This window comes from Girardinichthys multiradiatus, chromosome 23, assembly GCF_021462225.1.
Source record: "Girardinichthys multiradiatus isolate DD_20200921_A chromosome 23, DD_fGirMul_XY1, whole genome shotgun sequence".
NCBI classification, from domain to species: domain Eukaryota; kingdom Metazoa; phylum Chordata; class Actinopteri; order Cyprinodontiformes; family Goodeidae; genus Girardinichthys; species Girardinichthys multiradiatus.
The window spans coordinates 32,474,508-32,495,736 of NC_061815.1; the positions used below are offsets into that span (position 1 = coordinate 32,474,508).

At 38.7% G+C, this 21,229-nt stretch overlaps 1 protein-coding gene across 3 annotated transcripts in view; it reads left to right on the forward strand.

Moving 5' to 3' along the window:
• Nucleotides 1–21,229, forward strand: part of LOC124860451 (protocadherin-1-like) — a 261,838-nt gene that overhangs the window by 138,548 nt on the left and 102,061 nt on the right. For 2 of the 3 annotated variants that reach the window (XM_047353788.1, XM_047353789.1), the window contains exon 4: nt 73–292. In XM_047353788.1, coding sequence (XP_047209744.1) covers nt 73–292 — 220 coding nt within the window. Of the gene's footprint in view, nt 1–72; nt 303–21,229 lie in introns of all 3 variants that reach the window. The other variant, XM_047353790.1, reaches the window with a different exon arrangement.

Consider the following 21,229-nt stretch of genomic DNA (forward strand, 5'->3'; position numbering starts at 1 on the left):
AACAGAATGTCATAATGAAAAAGTACATTACGATACACTGATGCCTATTTTTTTTCTTTGTGTTTATTTCAGCTGCCCCACCGCCGAGTCACCTTCTCCACATCCAATCAGGCCCAGGATCTGCAGGATGCATCCCAGCACAGCTATTACGACAGCGGCCTGGAGGAGTCAGAGACACCCAGCTCCAAGTCATCATCGGGCCCTCGGATCGGACCGCTAGCTCTGCCGGAAGACCACTACGAGAGGACCACACCCGACGGCAGCATTGGCGAGATGGAACACCCGGAGAACGGTAAGACCAGGTGGAGTTTCCCCTCCCTCTTTGCCTCTTGTCACCTACTTCATTCATTCATCAGCCCTAACCGGAGCAGACATACATAGACAGGTTCAGAAACACACCAGTATGCGTTTACACACTTTTCATCACAAACTCACCTTGTCAGCAGGAAAACTAACACTGTACAAGTAATCACATTCCCACAATTCCCTGCGCTGCACACTGTATACCTTTGTTAAAGACGTGTGCGACCTCACAGCAGCACAACACAATCAATATGCAACATAATCAACTCCCACGGCTTAACAAATTAACATCCCAATTATGTAAATCATACTTAGTTCAACCCTCCATCAGCTCCACTTACGGAGCCACAGAGGGTGGCTAACGGGAAACACACTAATAAAACACTCATGGTTCCTTGACTTTACCAGTTAGCACTTCCTGAGCCTGACTTCATCCTTTACATGAGAACAAGTGGGAATGTGTTTAAACAGCCAACAGGTTTGGAAAGAATTGGTCTTATCCAGTTAACTGAAACATTTATAGGTGTATTGATGCTAAAATATGCAAAGATACAAACCTAACTGAAATGTTTTAGCTTTTAAAGCAGACCACATAAACAGTACAACGGATTACAGGAGAACTGATTGATACACTCTTAAATGTTTCCCTCTGTTTTTGTTATTGAAACAAAGTGAAAACTGATTTATCTTCCACCACACATACCAGCTGCCTTTTTAATTGTATTGTTTTGATGCACAAACACTAAAGTTACCAGGGATTTGCTACTGATTTCATCATCCGCTACATGTTTTTTTTTTATGTCATCGTATTTAACACAGAGATATATACAGCAGGAAAAGCTGCAATTTGTGAGCGTCTCCCATTGTTACGCTATGAAATTAATTACTACAATGAACAAAACAGTGATACCAGCCATTGGTATATGATGCTATTTTTGCTATTTTGGTTGTGAGTGAGAATCCATATTATACATCCCACAAGATTCCCTTTTCCCCAAAATTGGTATTTTTCCTATAACAATGGCCTTGATCTAGTACAGCAAATTTTATTGATCCTCAAAGATCTTTTCTTTTTTATAGTCCTGGGAACTGCCATTTTTTCATTTCAAATTTGTCTGATTTGCTTTGCAGATATTCTTTTTATGACCACTTTATTAGGTACACCTTGAAGGTTTGGACCCACTTTTACCTTCAGAACTGTCTTTTTTTCATGACATAGATTGTCAAGTATTTGAGACATACCTGCATTTCTAATCTGGATTTTGGTCGATATTGACATGATGGTAGGACCCAGTTATTGCAGGTTTGTCGGTTCCATGTCTATGATGTGAATCTCCTGTACCACCGCATCCCCAAGGTGCTCAATTGGTTTGAGATCTGGTGACTGTTGAGGCCAGTGGAGTACATTGAACTCATCATCATGTTTAAGAAACATGATTTGAGCATTGATCATTACCAAGCTCTAAGTGGCCATCAGAAGATGGGTACAATGTTGTCATATAGGGATGGATAAAGTCTGCACAAATACTCTGTCAAGTTCTGATGTTTAAAAATGCTGTTGGTACTGAGGCGCTCAAAGTGTGCTAAGAAAATGTCTCCCATACCATTAAACCACCACCACTCACCTGAAAATTTGCTGTACATAAAGCATGATGGATCCATTGATCCATTGATTTGACATTTTATTTGCTTGTTAGATGGTAGTCTGCACACTTTGGTTGTAACAAGAAATTATTTGAGCTACAGTTCACTTTTTTGTCATCTTGAACCATTCTCCTCTCTGTCCCCAACAAGGCATTTTTGTCCATGTGCCTGCTGCTCCCTGATATTTTGTCTTGTTCATTCTAAGGAAACCAGAAGGATAGATATGCATGAAATTCCTAGCAAATCAGCAGTTTTTGAAGAACTCTGACCAGCCCATCTGACTAACATACCTCATTCAAAGCCATTTGCACCCCCTTTCTTTCCAATTCTGATGCTCACATTGAACTTCAGCAATTGTTTTCACCCCGTCACGATGTCTCAAATTGAGTTGCTGCCATGTAATTGGCTGATTCACCATTTGTGTAACAAGCAGTTAAACAGGTGTACCTAATAAAGTGGCCGTTCCATTTGAAATTTATATGTATATTGTACACAAATCAGCCAAAACCTTATAACTACTGACTGGTGAAGTGAATAACAGTGATTATCAAAGCTCATGTTTTAGAAGCAGGAAAATGGGCAAGTAAGCTTTAAATTAGTTTGACCAGTGACAAATTATCATGGCTAGAATACTTGGTCAGACAACATCCAACAATGCAGCTTGTGTTGGGTGTTCCCAGTCTGCAATGGTTCAATGTCTATTAAATGTGGTCCAAGGAAGGAAAATTGGTGAACTGGAGACAGGAACATGAGTGGTCAAGGCTCACTGATGAAAAATACTTCAGAGTTTCAGGATCCTAACTTGCCTTTTGGAATTGATGAAGAACTTTAACAATGACTTTATTCTGGTTGAATGAATGAATACATACATAACAAAAACACTATTAACAAAGAAAGCAAAACAAAAGTCATTTACTTTCAAAAATTAAAATAAAGACAGACTCCATGATAATAAAAGTTATAATAACCATAGTGGTGGTTTAAAAAAAATGTGGACTGTAGAAAGTGTAACAAAAAAAGTTGAGGTTAAAGAACAGCAATCATATAAAACATATTTAGAGGCTAATTTGTGCTCAACTTTTGCCAAAGTGTCCTTTCAATTGATAAATGTGTTTTCAGAATTTTATTATTTGATCAAACCTTTAGAAAATACATGTGACTTTATAGCTGTATGATTTTTCTAATTAAAAGGTGGAACATGCAGGCGACCATATTCAGATAAAAGTTAAAAAATATCACATAATGTTGACAGATTTGAATGTTATCTAATTTACCTGATACAGTTTTGGTAAATCCCAAGTTTGTCTTAATCCTTTACTTCAGCTTCCAACAATATTGCATTTTGTTTTTATTTTATTCTTTATTTATACAGGCACTGAGACACAGTCTCATTTTCAAAATAGAAACACCGGGTAAAAGGATTGTACACACATTCTTTTTTTTTTATTTGCATTCATTGCCATTATTTTTAATTCAGTTTAAAAACAGGCACAACAGTGTACTTAGTTTTATCACATGTGGTTAGTTTATGTCAGTTTGTCTGTTTTTAACCTTTTAACAAGTGTAACACACTTGTGTGACTCTTCTAAGCATGGAAAATCTTCTACAAATAGAGTTTTACTGATTGACTAAAATATAATTTATGTTTTGCTGGAGCATTCTGTTTTCTTTTGCTTTTGCATATCAGGTAACGGGAAAATATGTTGCTCCCCAGCACGCCTTGAATCGGAATTCCTTTATCTCACACTTGCTTTATGAGCCAACTGTGCAGCGTTTAGGGTAGTTGTTAGAAATGACTGTTGGAAATTAGTTGCAAATCAATCAAGATCACCAAAGAAAAATTAAGTGTGTGCTTCAAAATTTGCTGTGCTCCGTCTTCATGAAGAGATGTTGTGTTGAATCTTCAGATTTTCCTGCAACTGCTGCACAAATGTAAAACCATTCAGAGATGCTTATGACTGATCCATCCAGTCCTTCATCTCTGCTGCATATTTGATGAGTCTAATTTAAACCTTTAAAGCACAGAACACCTTGTGCATAAAGCCACGATTTATCCAAATATTCAGCAAAATGCAAGAAGATGAATCAAAACAAGACAGGAATAAGAGCAACTTGTATGTTCTGCATCATAACTTTACATTTAGATAATGATGCACACTAACAGGTGGCTTTCAGTGCTTAAAATGAGATTCCCTGAAGTATAAATAAAGCTGCGCATTTACCTACATCATGGAGCCAAATTAAACTTCTAAGTAGCAATTTGCGAATGTTTTCTTTACCTATATCACTGGTTATTGTTCTGATTTGGCTTGTGATGCCTCGTCAACACTTATGCCAATTAAACTAAGTGAGGTGAACAAGTTGAAATGGGCAGAGTCATATAGGAAGGAGGTGGAGGCTGAGAGGGAAGGAGGAAGGGTAAGAAAGACATTCACTTTAAATGTCATGGCTGTCTTCTGTCTTTTGAGGGGGAGAGAAGTTTCTCTGAACCCACAGGTCGCAAATATACCATCTGTAAACACAATTATTCACAGCTGCTCGCACACCCACAGGCTACTGCCACCCTCAGTGTGTGTGTGTGTGTGTGTGTGTGTGAGAGAGAGAGAGAGATAGTGATAGAGAGCAGGACAAAGTGGCTGACTCCTCACACACACTGGATTAAGGTCAGCTTTACTTCTGGAGTCGATGATGTTGTTTCAGTCGTGGGCTTTGATGGTTAAACATGTTTGGGCTGGAGGTGTTTTTTCCAAAGGAAGTTTGGGTGTTGTACGAGCAGAGAGGTCAACAGATTACAGCCTGTATTCCGAGGATTAACACACTGCCACTGATACACTTTACCCTCCATCACTCCTCCTTGCTCAGATATTAACGAACCATTTCCCCTTTTATTGAACTCAAGAAATATCAGCTTCTTCGTATCTTTTCATTTGTAATTTTTATTAAAGTACAGATGGTCTGTCATTGATATTTACTGGATTTATTTCCCCACAGACTAGGGGTTTTCTTCGTTTCCACTACAAGAATAATTTCCGAAGGAAAGTACAGAGAGATATTTATTTCCACTTGCTGGAATGGGAAACTAACTTGACTTGAACAGGGCTACATCTAATTTGATTGCAGTCAATCATACAATGATTTCACTAGACACAAAAAGCAAGAACACTTAGACTATGTTTTTGTTGCATTAGTCCAATACTAACAGTGTTTTTCACTCTTATTGAAAATAACTAAACCGAGCACAAAACATTACATGTAGAGTCCCACAAGGTCCTGTGTGGGGACCTTAACATCATAATTTATATATATATCAATAACATTTGGGAAATGTCTGGTAAACAGCAGATGTCACTAAAATGTTTGTTCTTTTAGTTATTAAAAAACAATAATAACAACCATATGGTGAAAGAAAATCCAAGACGTTGCTTAATGATATGTTATTTCCAAACTGAAATAAAACAAAATGTATGATTTCTGGTTACCAAAAAAGATTATTTGATTAACATGCTAATCGATGGAGTTCCAATAGAAATGGTAACAGAAGTTAATATTTTAGGGGTAATTTTAGATCAGTTTAGTTGGCAATCTGAATTGAGTGCACACAATGTAATAGATTATTAGGAAAAATAATACATTTTTAAAATGTAAAAATTGTGAAAAAAATCAAATATTAAAGCAGATGTAGAGATTTCAGTTTACAGAGTTAAAGTATGGAACAATCTGGATAATGATTTTAAAACAAATAGTCTTCAAATTAAAGTTTGTTTTTTACCCAACTTGGAACTTAAAATACCTCTTGATTTAATGTCAGCATTCAGTCTTCTTTGTCAGGACTTTGTTAGCCTGATATGATTATGCCACTGCTCAACTTGGTAATATCTGCACACTGCCCTGAAAACTCTTCTAAATCTCTGAAATCATGAGGACATATCTTTTCCACAGACCTCTTCAGGTGGCCCCACAGATGTTCTGTTAGATTCAGTCCTGAACTCTAAGTAATCAATAACAAAACTCAACTTTTCTTTGAGTAAAACCATTCTTTTGTTGCTTTGAATGTATGTTTGAACTCACTATGATTCTAAAAAACAAAACCTTCATCTTTGGTTTTCTAGCAGGCTCCTGAAGGTTTTATGTCTAATCTGACTAATATTTGGAACAGTTTTCAATTTCATCCACCTTAACAAAATCGAGATTTGAGGAGATTTTACTAACCTTGAATGCCTCCTTTGAAACGAAAACGTTCTGTCTTGGAGCCCTACTCCTTACTCCAGACATATGGAGATGGCTGTCACATATATAACACAAGTCTTTTTTTTTTTTAGAACTTTCTCTTGCTCCTTCAGTGTTGCTGTCAGCCAAAAATATTTGTTTGTTTTTTAGTTTGATTTTAGAGGATATGTGTCACTTTAAAGTTGAAAAAAGTCTTAAAAGGTTTTATCCTGGTCTCATTCTAATGGTACACGAGGTTTTGACAAGGATTTGCACACTTTTGAGAGCCAATGTATAAACAAACACTATTGTTCATGCCAGAGATAAATTGATGCTTTCTGTTGAATATAAATATAAGTGGAAAACAGAAATAATGCACATAAAAACAACTTTAATAATTATTTGTATATAAATATAGTGAGGGTAGAAGAAAAAGGACAATCATCTGATGGCAACCGCTGGCATATATAAAGTGCTTTATTGGTAAACAATTAGTGCTAACAATACATAATATTCATAAATATATCATATGACCTGCTTAGAGTGGGAAGTTTAGGGTAAAAATTTCAAAATTATCTAAATGTTCAAATAGTATGAGAGTTGATCTACCTGTGAATTTGTTCGTTGAAGTGGTGGAAAGGGCATTCAGTTATATTACAGGTCTTTGTTGTCATCTGACTGGCCACTTAGGCTAACACTTTAGTGATGAGTACTAAGTGTTCTTTGATATATCGACAACTATATTTCAGCTTGTAATTTGTGGGAACAGTAAAATCATAAAACTGGGATGATGATTAAATAGTATTTCTAACAAAAGGTCTGAATTAATTTGAAAGTGACATGACATTGTACCAAAAACCCATCCACCCATCAAATAACCATTGTATCTAGTCGAGTAGACTTACACTTGATCTTTATTTCAAATCAGAGGATTTTTTAAAAACAAATCTCATTTTTATCATTGTTGTAGTTTCTGATTTGTGGCTGTGGAACTTTAGCTTTACCTGCTGTTTGGTTTTCTTGCAGGTAAACGTGAGGTATTAGACATTTGAATCCCAGCCTCACTAACAGCGTCTTTGGTTTGCTGGAATCCAAAGTAACAGCATATTGTTTCCAGAGATTGGCCTGAAAACCTTCACAAACATTTTGGTTTTTGTGTCTCGGATTTTTACGTTACTTTCTTGGACATTTTTATTTTTTTGTCTTCTGACGTTTTCCTGAGCAGTAGACTGTATTGACCATTCAGTTGTGTGACTGATTGCTGATTGATCACATCTCAACTGTCTCAGACACAGTGATGAAGAGCTTCAAGACCAAACCAAGTGGCCTGAAATAACATATCCTGTCTTGTCAGGTTGCACAGCTGAAGTTTTTAATCACATTTCTTTACCCCAAAGACTGACATTTAGACGCGAAGGCTACTTTGAAATATATTGTCTTGGCAGACGTTTGAGATGGATTAGTTTTAGTTGCACATGCTCATTGAGTGATTGCAATGATCTATTAATTTCACCAACTTCGTGTCTTGTCTCTGTTTAATAAAATTCTCACATAAACTGAAAGCTAATGAAGTGAAACATGTCGCTTTTAGATTTAGATTCTCTTTACACCAACTATTTAATTCCTATGTCCTCCCCTATTCTTTTTATGCAGTGTTTATCCAATATGACATTAAAGAAACATGCAGCTTATAGTATTTATTGCACTTTTGAAGTTGAAGAGATAATTTCTCTAATGACAAAACTCAGTGGTTGGAAGACAATGTGTTGTTCATCTAAACAAAGGCTCTTTTCATATTTAACAATTCAATAGCATCATCAAGTTCAGAATGTTTTCATCTTCTCTTTCAGAAAATACTAAAAAATGCATCAACTGAAGTGGCAGCGTTCAGTATGTCCCTGTCAGGCTGTCAGACTAATATTGTGGTGCAACATAGGTGGAGATAAAAAAGGACCAAAAAATTAGATACAAATGCTTGCTTTAATAATATAAATTTTTTGCAAGTCAACATAAAAACATGCCTGTCAATTATAGATTATGCCTGGTTCTAGATTCCTCTTATAGTCAAATCCAGGATGGTAGTTTTGTTTATCTTTTGAAGAACATTTGGAGAGAGTTGGACTGCAGCGGAGACTTGACATCCGAGGTGAAAAACATCAAAAAGGTAAATTGTGACTTTTTATGATCACACAACAGCTTTAGGATGAAGGTCCGAGAGAAAAGAATGGACTCATGAAGGAAAACATGGATACACAAGAACAAACAAAAGCAATAAAACAGGGCAAATAAGATAAACCAAAAAAGATCCAAAATGAAATAATTAATACAAATAAATTTGATCAAAAAGCTCACAAAAAATAAAACTTTAACCTTAATCTAACTATTTGAATAAATTCAACAGCAAAATAGCTCTAAAAATTATGCAACTAGGATGTAATTTTGCAGTGGTTGAGGAGTTAGTTCTTAGCCTGCGGCATGTCTCACTGATGGATGGATGGATGGATGGATGGATGGATGGATGGATGGATGGATGGATGGATGGATGGATGGATGGATGGATGGATTGATGGATGGACGGACAGATGGAAATATTCTTTACCTTTCTTCCTTAAGTGGGATGTTCAGATGTCACAGTAGCCTAAACCTTAAAGATGCTATATTTAATTTAATGATATGTGCTTTCTCCTGATACAGGATGGAGATAGGATAATAGGAGATAGGATATAAAATGTAAAAAATATTATTGGAAAAATATAATTGTTCCTCATTATATGCCTGTCATATTCCATTGTTTTATCCTGTAAAACTATTAAATATAAAAATAATGATAATTAAATTAATTTTGACCCAATCCCACATTCACAGATGTGCTAATCCTTTCTTTATTCACTCTAGAATCAATCCAGTCCTTAAGCCTGATTAAAACCCACAGCATTCAGCTGTTTCAGAAAACCACTGAGCCTTTCTTTATTTCTTTGAAAGTTGTGTCTTCAGCAGGAACAGCATTGCTCAGAGCTGACAGCAACCAGCAGAGCTGCAAAGTACTGACAGACAGGTTTCAGTCTTTCAATGACATTTGTTGTCTAAAAAAAGGATTCCAGACTTCAAGGGATGGAAAGGGTGGAGATACACAAGATTTAGCATCTAACCAAACCGGCTGAACAGACACAAAAACTCAACACAAACATTAAAAATACATTTAGTGGTTTGTGCGGTAGAGGTGATAGATCTTTATCACTTCAGTTATCCTATTCCATCACTTTTTTATTCTACTCTCCATTCTGCAAATGGTCAGATAATGAGAGTTAATTCCATCAGCCATTCCTTGCTCTGCTAATGCACCCGCTTCCTGTCAGGGATGGACAGATGGGAAAAGGAGAAAAAGCAAAATGCGAGGGAGGAAGAAATGGGGGAGGTGTGAGGGATTCGATTGCATGTGTATCTTTTTTCCTTTTAACAGAGAAATTGGAGGGAAAGATGAAAAAAATATGGATAGATTCATAACTGAAGGATCCGAAAAAGGAGGAGAAGCTGCTGCATAACAAGCCGCCTTATGAAATGTGTGTGTGCGGTTACATTCACTCACACTCTCACATGTAGGCTTTTTATCTGCTGATTGCATCAGACTGAGAGCTGTAGATACCGCTGCAAACTCAGCCGAGCACACTTGGATGAGAGATGCAGAACATCACTGAGGTTTTCTATCTCAGCTCTTAATCAGCCCCTAGTTTGGTTTGCTGATAAAGCCGTGAGAGCAGCCTGCAGAGTGACGTCAGCCGCTTCAGCTTCGCTTCTGTTGACACATGTGTCTTGAGTTAGACGAGCTTTGCAGGGAGGGATCGTTTTAAATGGAAAAACATTTCATCTCCTGGTGACAGAACATTGAGAAACAATATGGACGATGGGGACATGTCAGGCAGTTTTTAGCCTGGGTCTATGTCACAAGTTATATGTTTTTTTGTGGCCTGATCCTTAGACCTCAGATATGCAAAGAGCTCATGAATACTACCCACAATTCTTATATTTAGAAGTCCTACATCCATGCACCACTTTCTTCAAAAAATATGAAAAAGTATTAATATTTAGCAATTGTTTTTACAAACTCCAATCAAACAATGTTTGAGAATGACTGTCAGTCAAGGTTGAAGGCAGATTAAGGTCCAATTATACAGGATTAAATGTTTTACTTTCATTTGTAGGACTATAAACCTAGTCTTGCAAGGATCGGGTAAAGTACAAATTTTACACTTTCCTAAAAACATAAATTTTATACAAGGATCAATAGCTTCAGCAGAGATCTCCTCCACTAAGGGACTCCTAAGTCACAGTGAGATATAATAGTTAAATTTCTCACACTATGCAATAAGGATGAGAGCACCCATCAATTCATTGATTTTTTTTTTTAATGTAATTTGGTTTATGGGACATGAAAAAGGATTGGAGTTCTTGCCTTTGAAGCATCTAATGAGCAGAAACAAAATGTAGATTTTTTTTTTTTTTCTGTGTTTATCATGCCAATCCCTATTAAGGTCCATTTAAGAATAAGTTTAAATTACTCAAATCATAAGCGTCTTTGAACGTCACGCTTTAATCAAAATGTATATCAGCACTTGAATTAATGTGGACTGAATTTGAAAACTATATGTAAACTTGTTCCTTCTCCCTGTTCCCTGCAAAGCAGTATGAGCCTGCATGCTCCTGCAGGTTTTCAAGGACTCCCAGGATGGGCGAACCATTCTCTCTAGAGAGAATGTGGTAGTTTAATCAAAATGTAATCACTTCTCTATCAAAATTAAATTTCTTTCTAAATTGTGAGTCTGAAAACACAAATATTTCTTCTTTCCATATAACGCAATACAAAAAGCTATTTCTAGTTTTTTACAATTATGTGGGAACACTTCACACTAAATTTGCAAGCTGAATAAAACCTTAGTCCCTCTAAACTTTGTAAATCTGATGGGACAAGGAGAGAGTTCAAGAGGTCACGCATTCTTCCATGTGAGGCGGATCACCTCACACTGTCTCCGTCTCCTTCTAACCTCTGTAAAGTGACAGTTTGGTTGCTCTCGTTGCTCCTGTGGGATCCTCATTCCCTGCTTTTCTATTCGCCTCCTCTTTTTTTTCCCTCCTCCACCTTCTCTCCGGTGGGCAATGATGGAAGTTCAAAAGTTCTTGTTCATCCTGTCAGAAACTCCCAGGACAGAGCTGTATTCTACTCAAAATAGCATATTATTTTTAGTTTTTCCCAACTTTGTGAAGTCTTTATGTTCTCAAAGTAAAACAATTCCAGCTGCACTGAGCGCCCGGCAGTTCCCAGCAGGTTTCCAACAGAAATATGGTTGTTTTTTTATTTTATTTTAATGAAGCCTAGAGACTACTGTAAAGATCCTAATAGATCCTGAGTACCTACAATAATTTAAAAGAGAGAAAACATGTATTTCATGTAAGGGTGAAGAGACAGAAGTAGGGGCACGGATATCAATAGGAAATGGGATTCAGTGTTTCAGATTTTAATTGATATCCTTAGTTTGTAAAGTGAGCAAGGTTCAAGCTTTACCCAAAAGAACAAAATGGTATCTGCATTTTCATTGTATTGAGAGTAGTTCATCCACTTTTTTGGCAACTGCTTGCTTTGCAGAAAACATTTTTACTGACTAATATTAGGGATGCTGTTGGACACACATATACAGCTTCTCTACATGAACACACTCATTAGCGCCTGTAGTGTTACAGCACTTCATGCTGAGGAAAGAGGCTGAGTGTTCAAAGGCTTTCTGAGCTTAACACACTCTCACACACACACACACACACACACACACACACACACACACACACACACACACACACACACAGAGACACACATGACACATCTACTATACTCAACCAAAACATTACATAACGATGTAAGCAGTGGTCCTTCTAGAAGTGGGACACTCGCTGAGAGATGCTCTGATGAAACCTCGGTCCTGAGGAGGTGTGTGCATGCATGAGGCTTCTTAAGTGTGGCTTTGTGTGTTTGTGTGTGCTCCTCATTAGCCAGCAGATAAAAGGAGTTTGTAGAACGATAGAAGAGGTGATCCCTCCCTGTGGAACCATACCTCCCTCTCCGTTTCCTATTTGTATCATTGTGTGTGTGTGTTTGTGTGTTAGTGAATGTGATGTCAAGAAGCTTTATAGTAACAGGCGGTGTTCTTTGGATGCCCTCTCCCATCCGCTGGGAGACAGAAAGAGAGAAGGGAGGTGGATTTATTTTTCTAGCCCTGTTGTTTATTTGAGCTTATCTTTGGTGGCCGCTGCACACTACAGTAGGTCTGTGTGTGTGTGTGTGCGCTTTTGTGTTTGGCAGTAGCTGTAAATCGAAGTTCGGCCAGGATTCGACTGATGTACAGTGGCAGTGGAGCTGAGCGCTGCAGCGCACAGATGCTGTTGTAGGTCCATGATTGGATTATTTTGTTGCACTGAGATATAGATAGTGTGTGTGTGTGTGTGTTTGTGTGTGTTTGCAGGTACTCTGAGTTAAATCTAGAACTGTTTTTGTCAAATAACAGTTCTAAAGCTGCTGGAGTATTTCTTGGATTTGAGAAACTCTACAGGTCCTTCTCAAAATATTAGCATATTGTGATAAAGTTCATTATTTTCCATAATGTCATGATGAAAATTTAACATTCATATATTTTAGATTCATTGCACACTAACTGAAATATTTCAGGTATTTTATTGTCTTAATACGGATGATTTTGGCATACAGCTCATGAAAACCCAAAATTCCTATCTCACAAAATTAGCATATCATTAAAAGGGTCTCTAAACGAGCTATGAACCTAATCATCTGAATCAATGAGTTAACTCTAAACACCTGCAAAAGATTCCTGAGGCCTTTAAAACTCCCAGCATGGTTCATCACTCAAAACCCCAATCATGGGTAAGACTGCCGACCTGACTGCTGTCCAGAAGGCCACTATTGACACCTCAAGCAAGACGGTAAGACACAGAAAGAAATTTCTGAACGAATAGGCTGTTCCCAGAGTGCTGTATCAAGGCACCTCAGTGGGAAGTCTGTGGGAAGGAAAAAGTGTGGCAGAAAACGCTGCACAACGAGAAGAGGTGACCGGACCCTGAGGAAGATTGTGGAGAAGGCGTGTGCAGGAAATGGGCTACAGGTACAGAAGCGCCTGACCTGGGCTACAGAGAAGCAGCACAGGACTGTTGCTCAGTGGTCCAAAGTACTTTTTTGGGATGAAAGCAAATTCTGCATGTCATTCGGAAATCAAGGTGCCAGAGTCTGGAGGAAGACTGGGGAGAAGGAAATGCCAAAATGCTAGACGTCCAGTGTCAAGTACCCACAGTCAGTGATGGTCTGGGGTGCCGTGTCAGCTGCTGGTGTTGGTCCACTGTGTTTTATCAAGGGCAGTGTCAATGCAGCTAGCTATCAGGAGATTTTGGAGCACTTCATGCTTCCATCTGCTGAAAAGCTTTATGGAGATGAAGATTTCATTTTTAAGCATGACCTGGCACCTGCTCACAGTGCCAAAACCACTGGTAAATGGTTTACTGACCATGGTATCACTGTGCTCAATTGGCCTGCCAACTCTCCTGACCTGAACCCCATAGAGAATCTGTGGGATATTGTGAAGAGAACGTTGAGAGACTCAAGACCCAACACTCTGGATGAGCTAAAGGCCGCTATCGAAGCATCCTGGGTCTCCATAAGACTTCAGCAGTGCCACAGGCTGATTGCTTCCATGCCACGCCGCATTGAAGCAGTCATTTCTGCAAAAGGATTCCCGACCAAGTATTGAGTGCATAACTGTACATGATTATTTGAAGGTTGATGTTTTTTGTTTTAAAAACACTTTTCTTTTATTGGTCGGATGAAATATGCTAATTATGTGAGATAGGAATTTTGGGTTTTCATGAGCTGTATGCCAAAATCATCCGTATCAAGACAATAAAAGACCTGAAATATTTCATTTAGTGTGCAATGAATCTAAAATATATGAATGTTAAATTTTCATCATGACATTATGGAAAATAATGAACTTTATCACAATATGCTAATATTTTGAGAAGGACTTGTATGTCTAGCCATCCATAAGTATGTCCATATATTCACCCATTTATCTATTGACATACTTAGACTTATCCGCTGCCTGGTTGCGGACGCAGGTCCAGATAACTGTGTATTTAGCAAATTTGTGTGGTTGCTCTCAGAGATTTCAAGGTGTTCCCAAACCCAAAGGCTAGCAGTCTTTCACAGGTTTCCTGCCTGACACTGATTTCCAGTTGTCTTTGAAGTTTGACCTAACAATTCAGATTTTTTTTGCATGGAGTAAAAGACATTCAAACTAATGAGTAAACTTTGTTTTACAAAGAAAGATTAATTGTAACAATATTTAAGTTGTTTAATAGATAGAGCAGGCAGACAGAAAATTAAGGGACTAACAGATTGTCACCCTTTCTACATGAAAGCATTTATCCACAATCTTTATTAGATTTTAACTAAATCTATGGTAAAATTCAGTAAAGAGCATGCTAATTGATGCTGTATTTTCATTCATTTCAGAATCTCAGAGCTAATGATTTTAATTACTGGCATATTGATTTGTGCATCCGTAGTATTGGCACTTTATTGGATTCTGGGTCTGTCTATTTCCAATTAGGTTCCTGGAAACCTACAAAGAGAGGTATTAGACATCCTGATCAGATTCCCAAACCCCCTAAACTGTTTTATTATATTATCTCTAGGGCAGAATCATGCCACTCTTCTGAGGCAACTAAGTTAAGATCTTGTAGTGCTGACCAAATTCTATTGGTCATGTCATTTCTCTTTAACATGGTTTAACATGGCTGGGATGGACATTCTCTATCACAACACACTGGAACAACAGTCTCATTAAAGTAGGTGAAACCCCCATCAGTCTATCCATCTCTTAACTGTTTGGATTGAGATAGATTCCAACTTTTTTTTTTTTTTTTTTTATGTACAATGCTAGAGAAAATGGTTATGTAAAACATTTGTTCAGTCCTGGAGGACTTTAAAGGCTTTGGTGCACTTGTAAATGTTATGATGAAATTCTTTCCACATCATAGAGGTCATTCAGGAGGTTAGAGATCTCAGAATATTACAAAAAGGCTTTACAAAGAAAACCATTCAAAGAGATCTAAAGAGATATTGTAAACTTATTCACCCAGGTGGGTATATTTTCCTGTTTGGGTTTGATGAAATGTAATTGATCAGAGATCAGTTTGTTTTATGTTGCATTTGTGAGTAAAATAGTCTGAATACTGCAAATAAAAAAACAGCTTCTTTTGTCAGGTTTATTGAGCGCACCATAACTCTGTTCTTATCGCTTAGATAACACTGAACAGTGAGCCTCAAATGAATAATATGGTTCTGTTTTCTAAAGGTTAACTCTTCAAAAGTCCCTCTTCTTTATAAGTTTATTTCCAGACATGTAACCTTTAATAGAGGCCATATGCATTACTATCTTCATGAATATTCAGCACAGCGGGCTGCTCGATATTCTCTTCAGAGTTTGGCTTCTCTGCTCCTAAACTGCTGCCTGAATAAACTGTCAAACTGTCCTTTCTGTCAGCTTCAGTGTTCGTTATTGGCATGAAATATAAAAGCACTTGAAATCTAAAAGAGCTTCCCGCTGAGTGAAAGAGGGAAAAATCCCACAGAGGCATGGATTCACTTCTCCAGATGTTAAAGGTTGCTTGGAGAAAGTACTTCCTCTGAATACAGCGTATTAACTGTGTATTTTTTCACAAATAGAACAAAAATGTCAAATTTTGAATTTGCTGGATAATATTGTAAAATTAAATGGTTTTCATGACATTTTTCCACCTTACTTTAATGATCCAAATCTGGGAATCTCTCAACTTTATACGGTGTCTTGCAAAAGTATTCAATATCCTTTTATATGTCTTATATTTCGATCAGTGGCAATTGCTCTAAGACTGCAAGGGAAGCTCAAGTTCCCCTAAAATGTCAAAAAATAAGTGATCAAATATATACTGTTGCGTGTACATGTCATTGACTAAACATGTGCTACAACGCGCTCAACTTTTGTTCAGAATCAGCTTCTTATCACTGGTAACGACACGGCTTTCCTCTCACTCATTCCCGCAGCTTCACAGTGCTTTAAACAGTGAGTTCAATAGTGAAGCAAAAATGCTGGGCTTTGTCCCGCCCATGGGACGCTCAGCATCTCTGGGGGTCTATGGGGCAGCCTCGGCTGCAGCAAAACGAGACGAGTCATTGGATAAATGCTGGGCTTTGTCCCGCCCATCGGACACTCAGCGTCTCTGGGGGTCTATGGGGCAGTGGGCTGGCCTCGGCTGGCCCGGACGCTCAGCTTCTGCATGATGATTGTATGATCTGTCTGAGGCTGAATCCCTTTTTGATTGACAGCGAAATGAGCGAATCAGCAATCTTGAAATTGAGCTTCCCCTCCTTGAAAGACCAGCATCTGCCACTGATTTCGACCTTCAATCAGCGAGTAAACCTTTATTTATAGAGCACTTTACATGGTCAATGTGACCAAGGTGCTGTACAGATCCGTATATATCATCCATTCATGGCCACTATAGGGTAAATTGGGCTTGATTTAGCTAATTAACCTCCAGTGAACTAATGCACTGACTTGTTTATTAAATATAAACTATTTTAAAAAATGCTTCACAATTCCTGACAGCAGTAGATTTAACTGAACTCAAAAGGCCAATAGTACTACTGCATCCTGAAAGCAAGTCAGTTTTCCTAAAAACAGCCACCTCTGATTTAATTTCATTCAAATGTAAAGAGTTCATTTCCAACCAGGTTTTACTGTCATTTAAACAGTTAAGCATATTCTGCACAGAGTGAGAAGAATTAGAAAACATACCATATTTCCTAAGAATCGACCCCAAAGAAAGCATATACAGTGAGAAAAGTATAGGTCTTAAGATGGAGCATCGAGGTACCTCATATTTCAAAGAGGCATCAGAGGAGGAAAACTGACCCAACTGGACAAACAAACTTCTGCCAGACAGAGTGAAACCAATTAGGAACAGTCCCCTTAACACGGATAGACTGGTCAAGATGTGATAATAAAGCAACATGGTCCACCATGTCAAAAGCAGCTCAGTCAAATCAAGGAAGATTATAACAGTAGAATCTCTAGAGGCTGCAGTTAAAAGCAGATCATTAAAAACCCTAATGCTGCTTCTGTGCTGTGACCCAAAATAACAACAGGCAGAATTATTTCAGTAATCTGGTGTAGCTGTAGATGTTCCTGAAATTGGAAATTAACCACCTTTTCTAAAATTTTTGAAAGAAAAGGCCATTTCGAAACAGGCCTAAAGTTTGATAGAATATTATGATTTGAGTTGGACCAGAGCATGTTTTAAATCAGCTGGGACACAACCTAAGGAAACTGTCAGATAATCAGAAATACCTGAGTCACATACAGGTCCTTCTCAAAATATTAGCATATTGTGATAATGTTAATTATTTTTCATAATGACATGATGAAAATTTAACATTCATATATTTTAGATTCATTGCACACTAACTGAAATATTTCAGGTCTTTTATTCTCTTAATACGGATGATTTTGGCATACAGCTCATGAAAACCCAAAATTCCTATCTCACAAAATTAGCATATCATTAAAAGGGTCTCTAAACGAGCTATGTACCTAATCATCTGAATCAACGAGTTAACTCTAAACACCTGCAAAAGATTCCTGAGGCCTTTAAAACTCCCAGCCTGGTTCATCACTCAAAACCCCAATCATGGGTAAGACTGCCGACCTGACTGCTGTCCAGAAGGCCACTATTGACACCCTCAAGCAAGAGGGTAAGACACAGAAAGAAATTTCTGAACGAATAGGCTGTTCCCAGAGTGCTGTATCAAGGCACCTCAGTGGGAAGTCTGTGGGAAGGAAAAAGTGTGGCAGAAAACGCTGCACAACGAGAAGAGGTGACCGGACCCTGAGGAAGATTGTGGAGAAGGGCCGATTCCAGACCTTGGGGGACCTGCGGAAGCAGTGGACTGAGTCTGGAGTAGAAACATCCAGAGCCACCGTGCACAGGCGTGTGGGTTAGAACCAAAAACAGCAGCAGAAGCGCCTGACCTGGGCTACAGAGAAGCAGCAATGGACTGTTGCTCAGTGGTCCAAAGTACTTTTTTCGGATGAAAGCAAATTCTGCATGTCATTCGGAAATCAAGGTGCCAGAGTCTGGAGGAAGACTGGGTAGAATTAAATGCCAAAATGCCAGAAGTCCAGTGTCAAGTACCCACAGTCAGTGATGGTCTGGGGTGCCGTGTCAGCTGCTGGTGTTGGCCCACTGTGTTTTATCAAGGGCAGGGTCAATGCAGCTAGCTATCAGGAGATTCTGGAGCACTTCATGCTTCCATCTGCTGAAAAGCTTTATGGAGATGAAGATTTCATTTTTCAGCATGACCTGGCACCTGCTCACAGTGCCAAAACCACTGGTAAATGGTTTACTGACCATGGTATCATTGTGCTCAATTGGCCTGCCAACTCTCCTGACCTGAACCCCATAGAGAATCTGTGGGATATTGTGAAGAGAACGTTGAGAGACTCAAGACCCAACACTCTGGATGAGCTAAAGGCTGCTATCGAAGCATCCTGGGCCTCCATAAGACCTCAGCAGTGCCACAGGCTGATTGCCTCCATGCCACGCCACATTGAAGCAGTCATTTCTGCAAAAGGATTCCAGACCAAGTATTGAGTGCATAACTGTACATGATTATTTGAAGGTTGACGTTTTTTGTATTAAAAACACTTTTCTTTTATTGGTCGGATGAAATATGCTAATTTTGTGAGATAGGAATGTTGGGTTTTCATGAGCTGTATGCCACAATCATCTGTATTAAGACAATAAAAGACCTGAAATATTTCAGTTAGTGTGCAATGAATCTAAAATATATGAATGTTAAATTTTCATCATGACATTATGGAAAATAATGAACTTTATCACAATATGCTAATATTTTGAAAAGGACCTGTATATTGTTTACCTACAAGCTGAAAGTTAAAACCAAGTTATGAGTGGGACCACTTGCTAACTGAGACACGTTTGAAAAGCTGAAAAGTTTAAAACGTCCCTAATTAACGGCTTGATCTTACAACAGAGATGAATGTTAAAAATCACCAGTGACTAAAATACAATCACAGGACAACAAAAACTCTGCAAAGTTCGTTCGTTCGTTCGTCGTCTTCCGCTTATCCAGGACCGGGTCGCGGGGGCAGCAGACTCAGCAGAGACGACCAGACGTCCCTCTCTCCAGACACCTCCTCCAGCTCCTCCAGGGGGAGCCCAAGGCGTTCCCAGGCCAGCCGAGAGACATAGTCCCTCCAGCGGGTCCTGGGCCGTCCCCTGGGCCTCCTCCCTGTGGGACGTGCCTGGAACACCTCCCGAGGAAGGCGTCCAGGAGGCATCCGGTATAGATGCCCGAGCCACCTCAACTGGCTCCTTTCGATGTGGAGGAGCAGCGGCTCTACTCCGAGCCCCTCCCGGATGGCCGAGCTCCTCACCCTATCTCTAAGGGAGTGCCCGGCCACCTTACGGAGGAAGCTCATTTCAGCCGCTTGTATCCGTGATCTCGTTCTTTCGGTCATGACCCAAAGTTCATGGCCATAGGTGAGGGTAGGAACGTAGACCGACTAGTAAATTGAGAGCTTTGCTTTTCGGCTCAGCTCTCTCTTCACCACAATGGACCGGCACAGCGCCCCCATTACTGTGGCAAAGTCCTAAAGAAAATTACTGATAAACTTTGGCAGCTGATTGATCACCACATACAGCACCAGAAGTCCCCTTTTATCTATTATCTAACTATCTATGTTATCTAACTATTTGGCCACGAAGTTGTAAAAGAGGTTTGCTGGAAGCTACTGACACAGGAATCTGGATTGAAACATCAGAGCGACTTCTCTCCTTTTCCTGCAGTCGAGAAGAGCTGATGAAATTACAGTTTGGAGGAAGAAGTTCAGAGAAGGGGGGTGACCTCACTGGCCCATAGCCACTTTTCCGTCAGATACATAAAGTCCGGCTCCTGTTTAGAAAAAACGTTTTGTTTGCTAGAAATCTAGGGTTAATAATAGCTGAACAAACGATCACCTCCTCTTTAGCCGCTGATTAAGCCTGATTCACCTCTTTACCCATCTACTGGGATGCTTTGTCTGAGTAGAAAAGGTGGTGGGCTTGAGGGTTATGGCCGGATTTTCATTTCTAAATAGACTTACTAGAATATTGAATATGTAAACGAGCTTGGCGAACATTACCAGAACAGCAGAAACATCATGCCAGCAGATGCAGTAAAATAAAACAAAAGCAATCAAAAAGAGCATCAAGCCTGACAGACTGTGAGCAGCACATGATAGCGCTATCTTGCCCATTTTGTCATGTTACAACAACATGGATTTATGTGTTTTACTGAGCTTTGACATTATTGACACAAAGTATTGCATAATTGTGGAGTGGAAGGTAATATATAATTTCTAAATGCATTCTGAATAAAAAAATCGATGGCATGTACTTTTATAATCAATCCCGTTTATTCTGCAACCCCAAAATAAAATCCAGTGCAGCCAGTTGCCTCAAGAATTGACCTAATTTTTTACTAAATAACAATGCACATGCATGTAGCACCAGCTGACGTTTCATAAAACAGAGCCAGAGTATACTGGCCATTATTAGAAATACAGTGATGTAACTATAAATTTTAAGAAAACTGAAGCAAACAACAAATGCTTAGCATTTCTTCAAAGGAAAATTTTGTGTGGGGAAATTTCTTCTCCTTCGCTCTGTTCTGGCCCTCATTCCTAAATTCCTTCTGGTTTGGGAATATTGGGGATGAAGCAAACGTGTGAACGATATTGCTTCAGTCAGATGAGAAAGCTTTCCATTTTTTCTAAACATGCAGCCAGAGATGAGAAAGTTTTCCAAGTTTCTAATTTGTAACAGTTTAGATCAGCTTATTTATGTGTCAAAGTCCAGACCTAAATCCAAGAAAAATCTTTGGCTCAATATGAGAGTTACTTTTCACAGAAAATTTCCAATT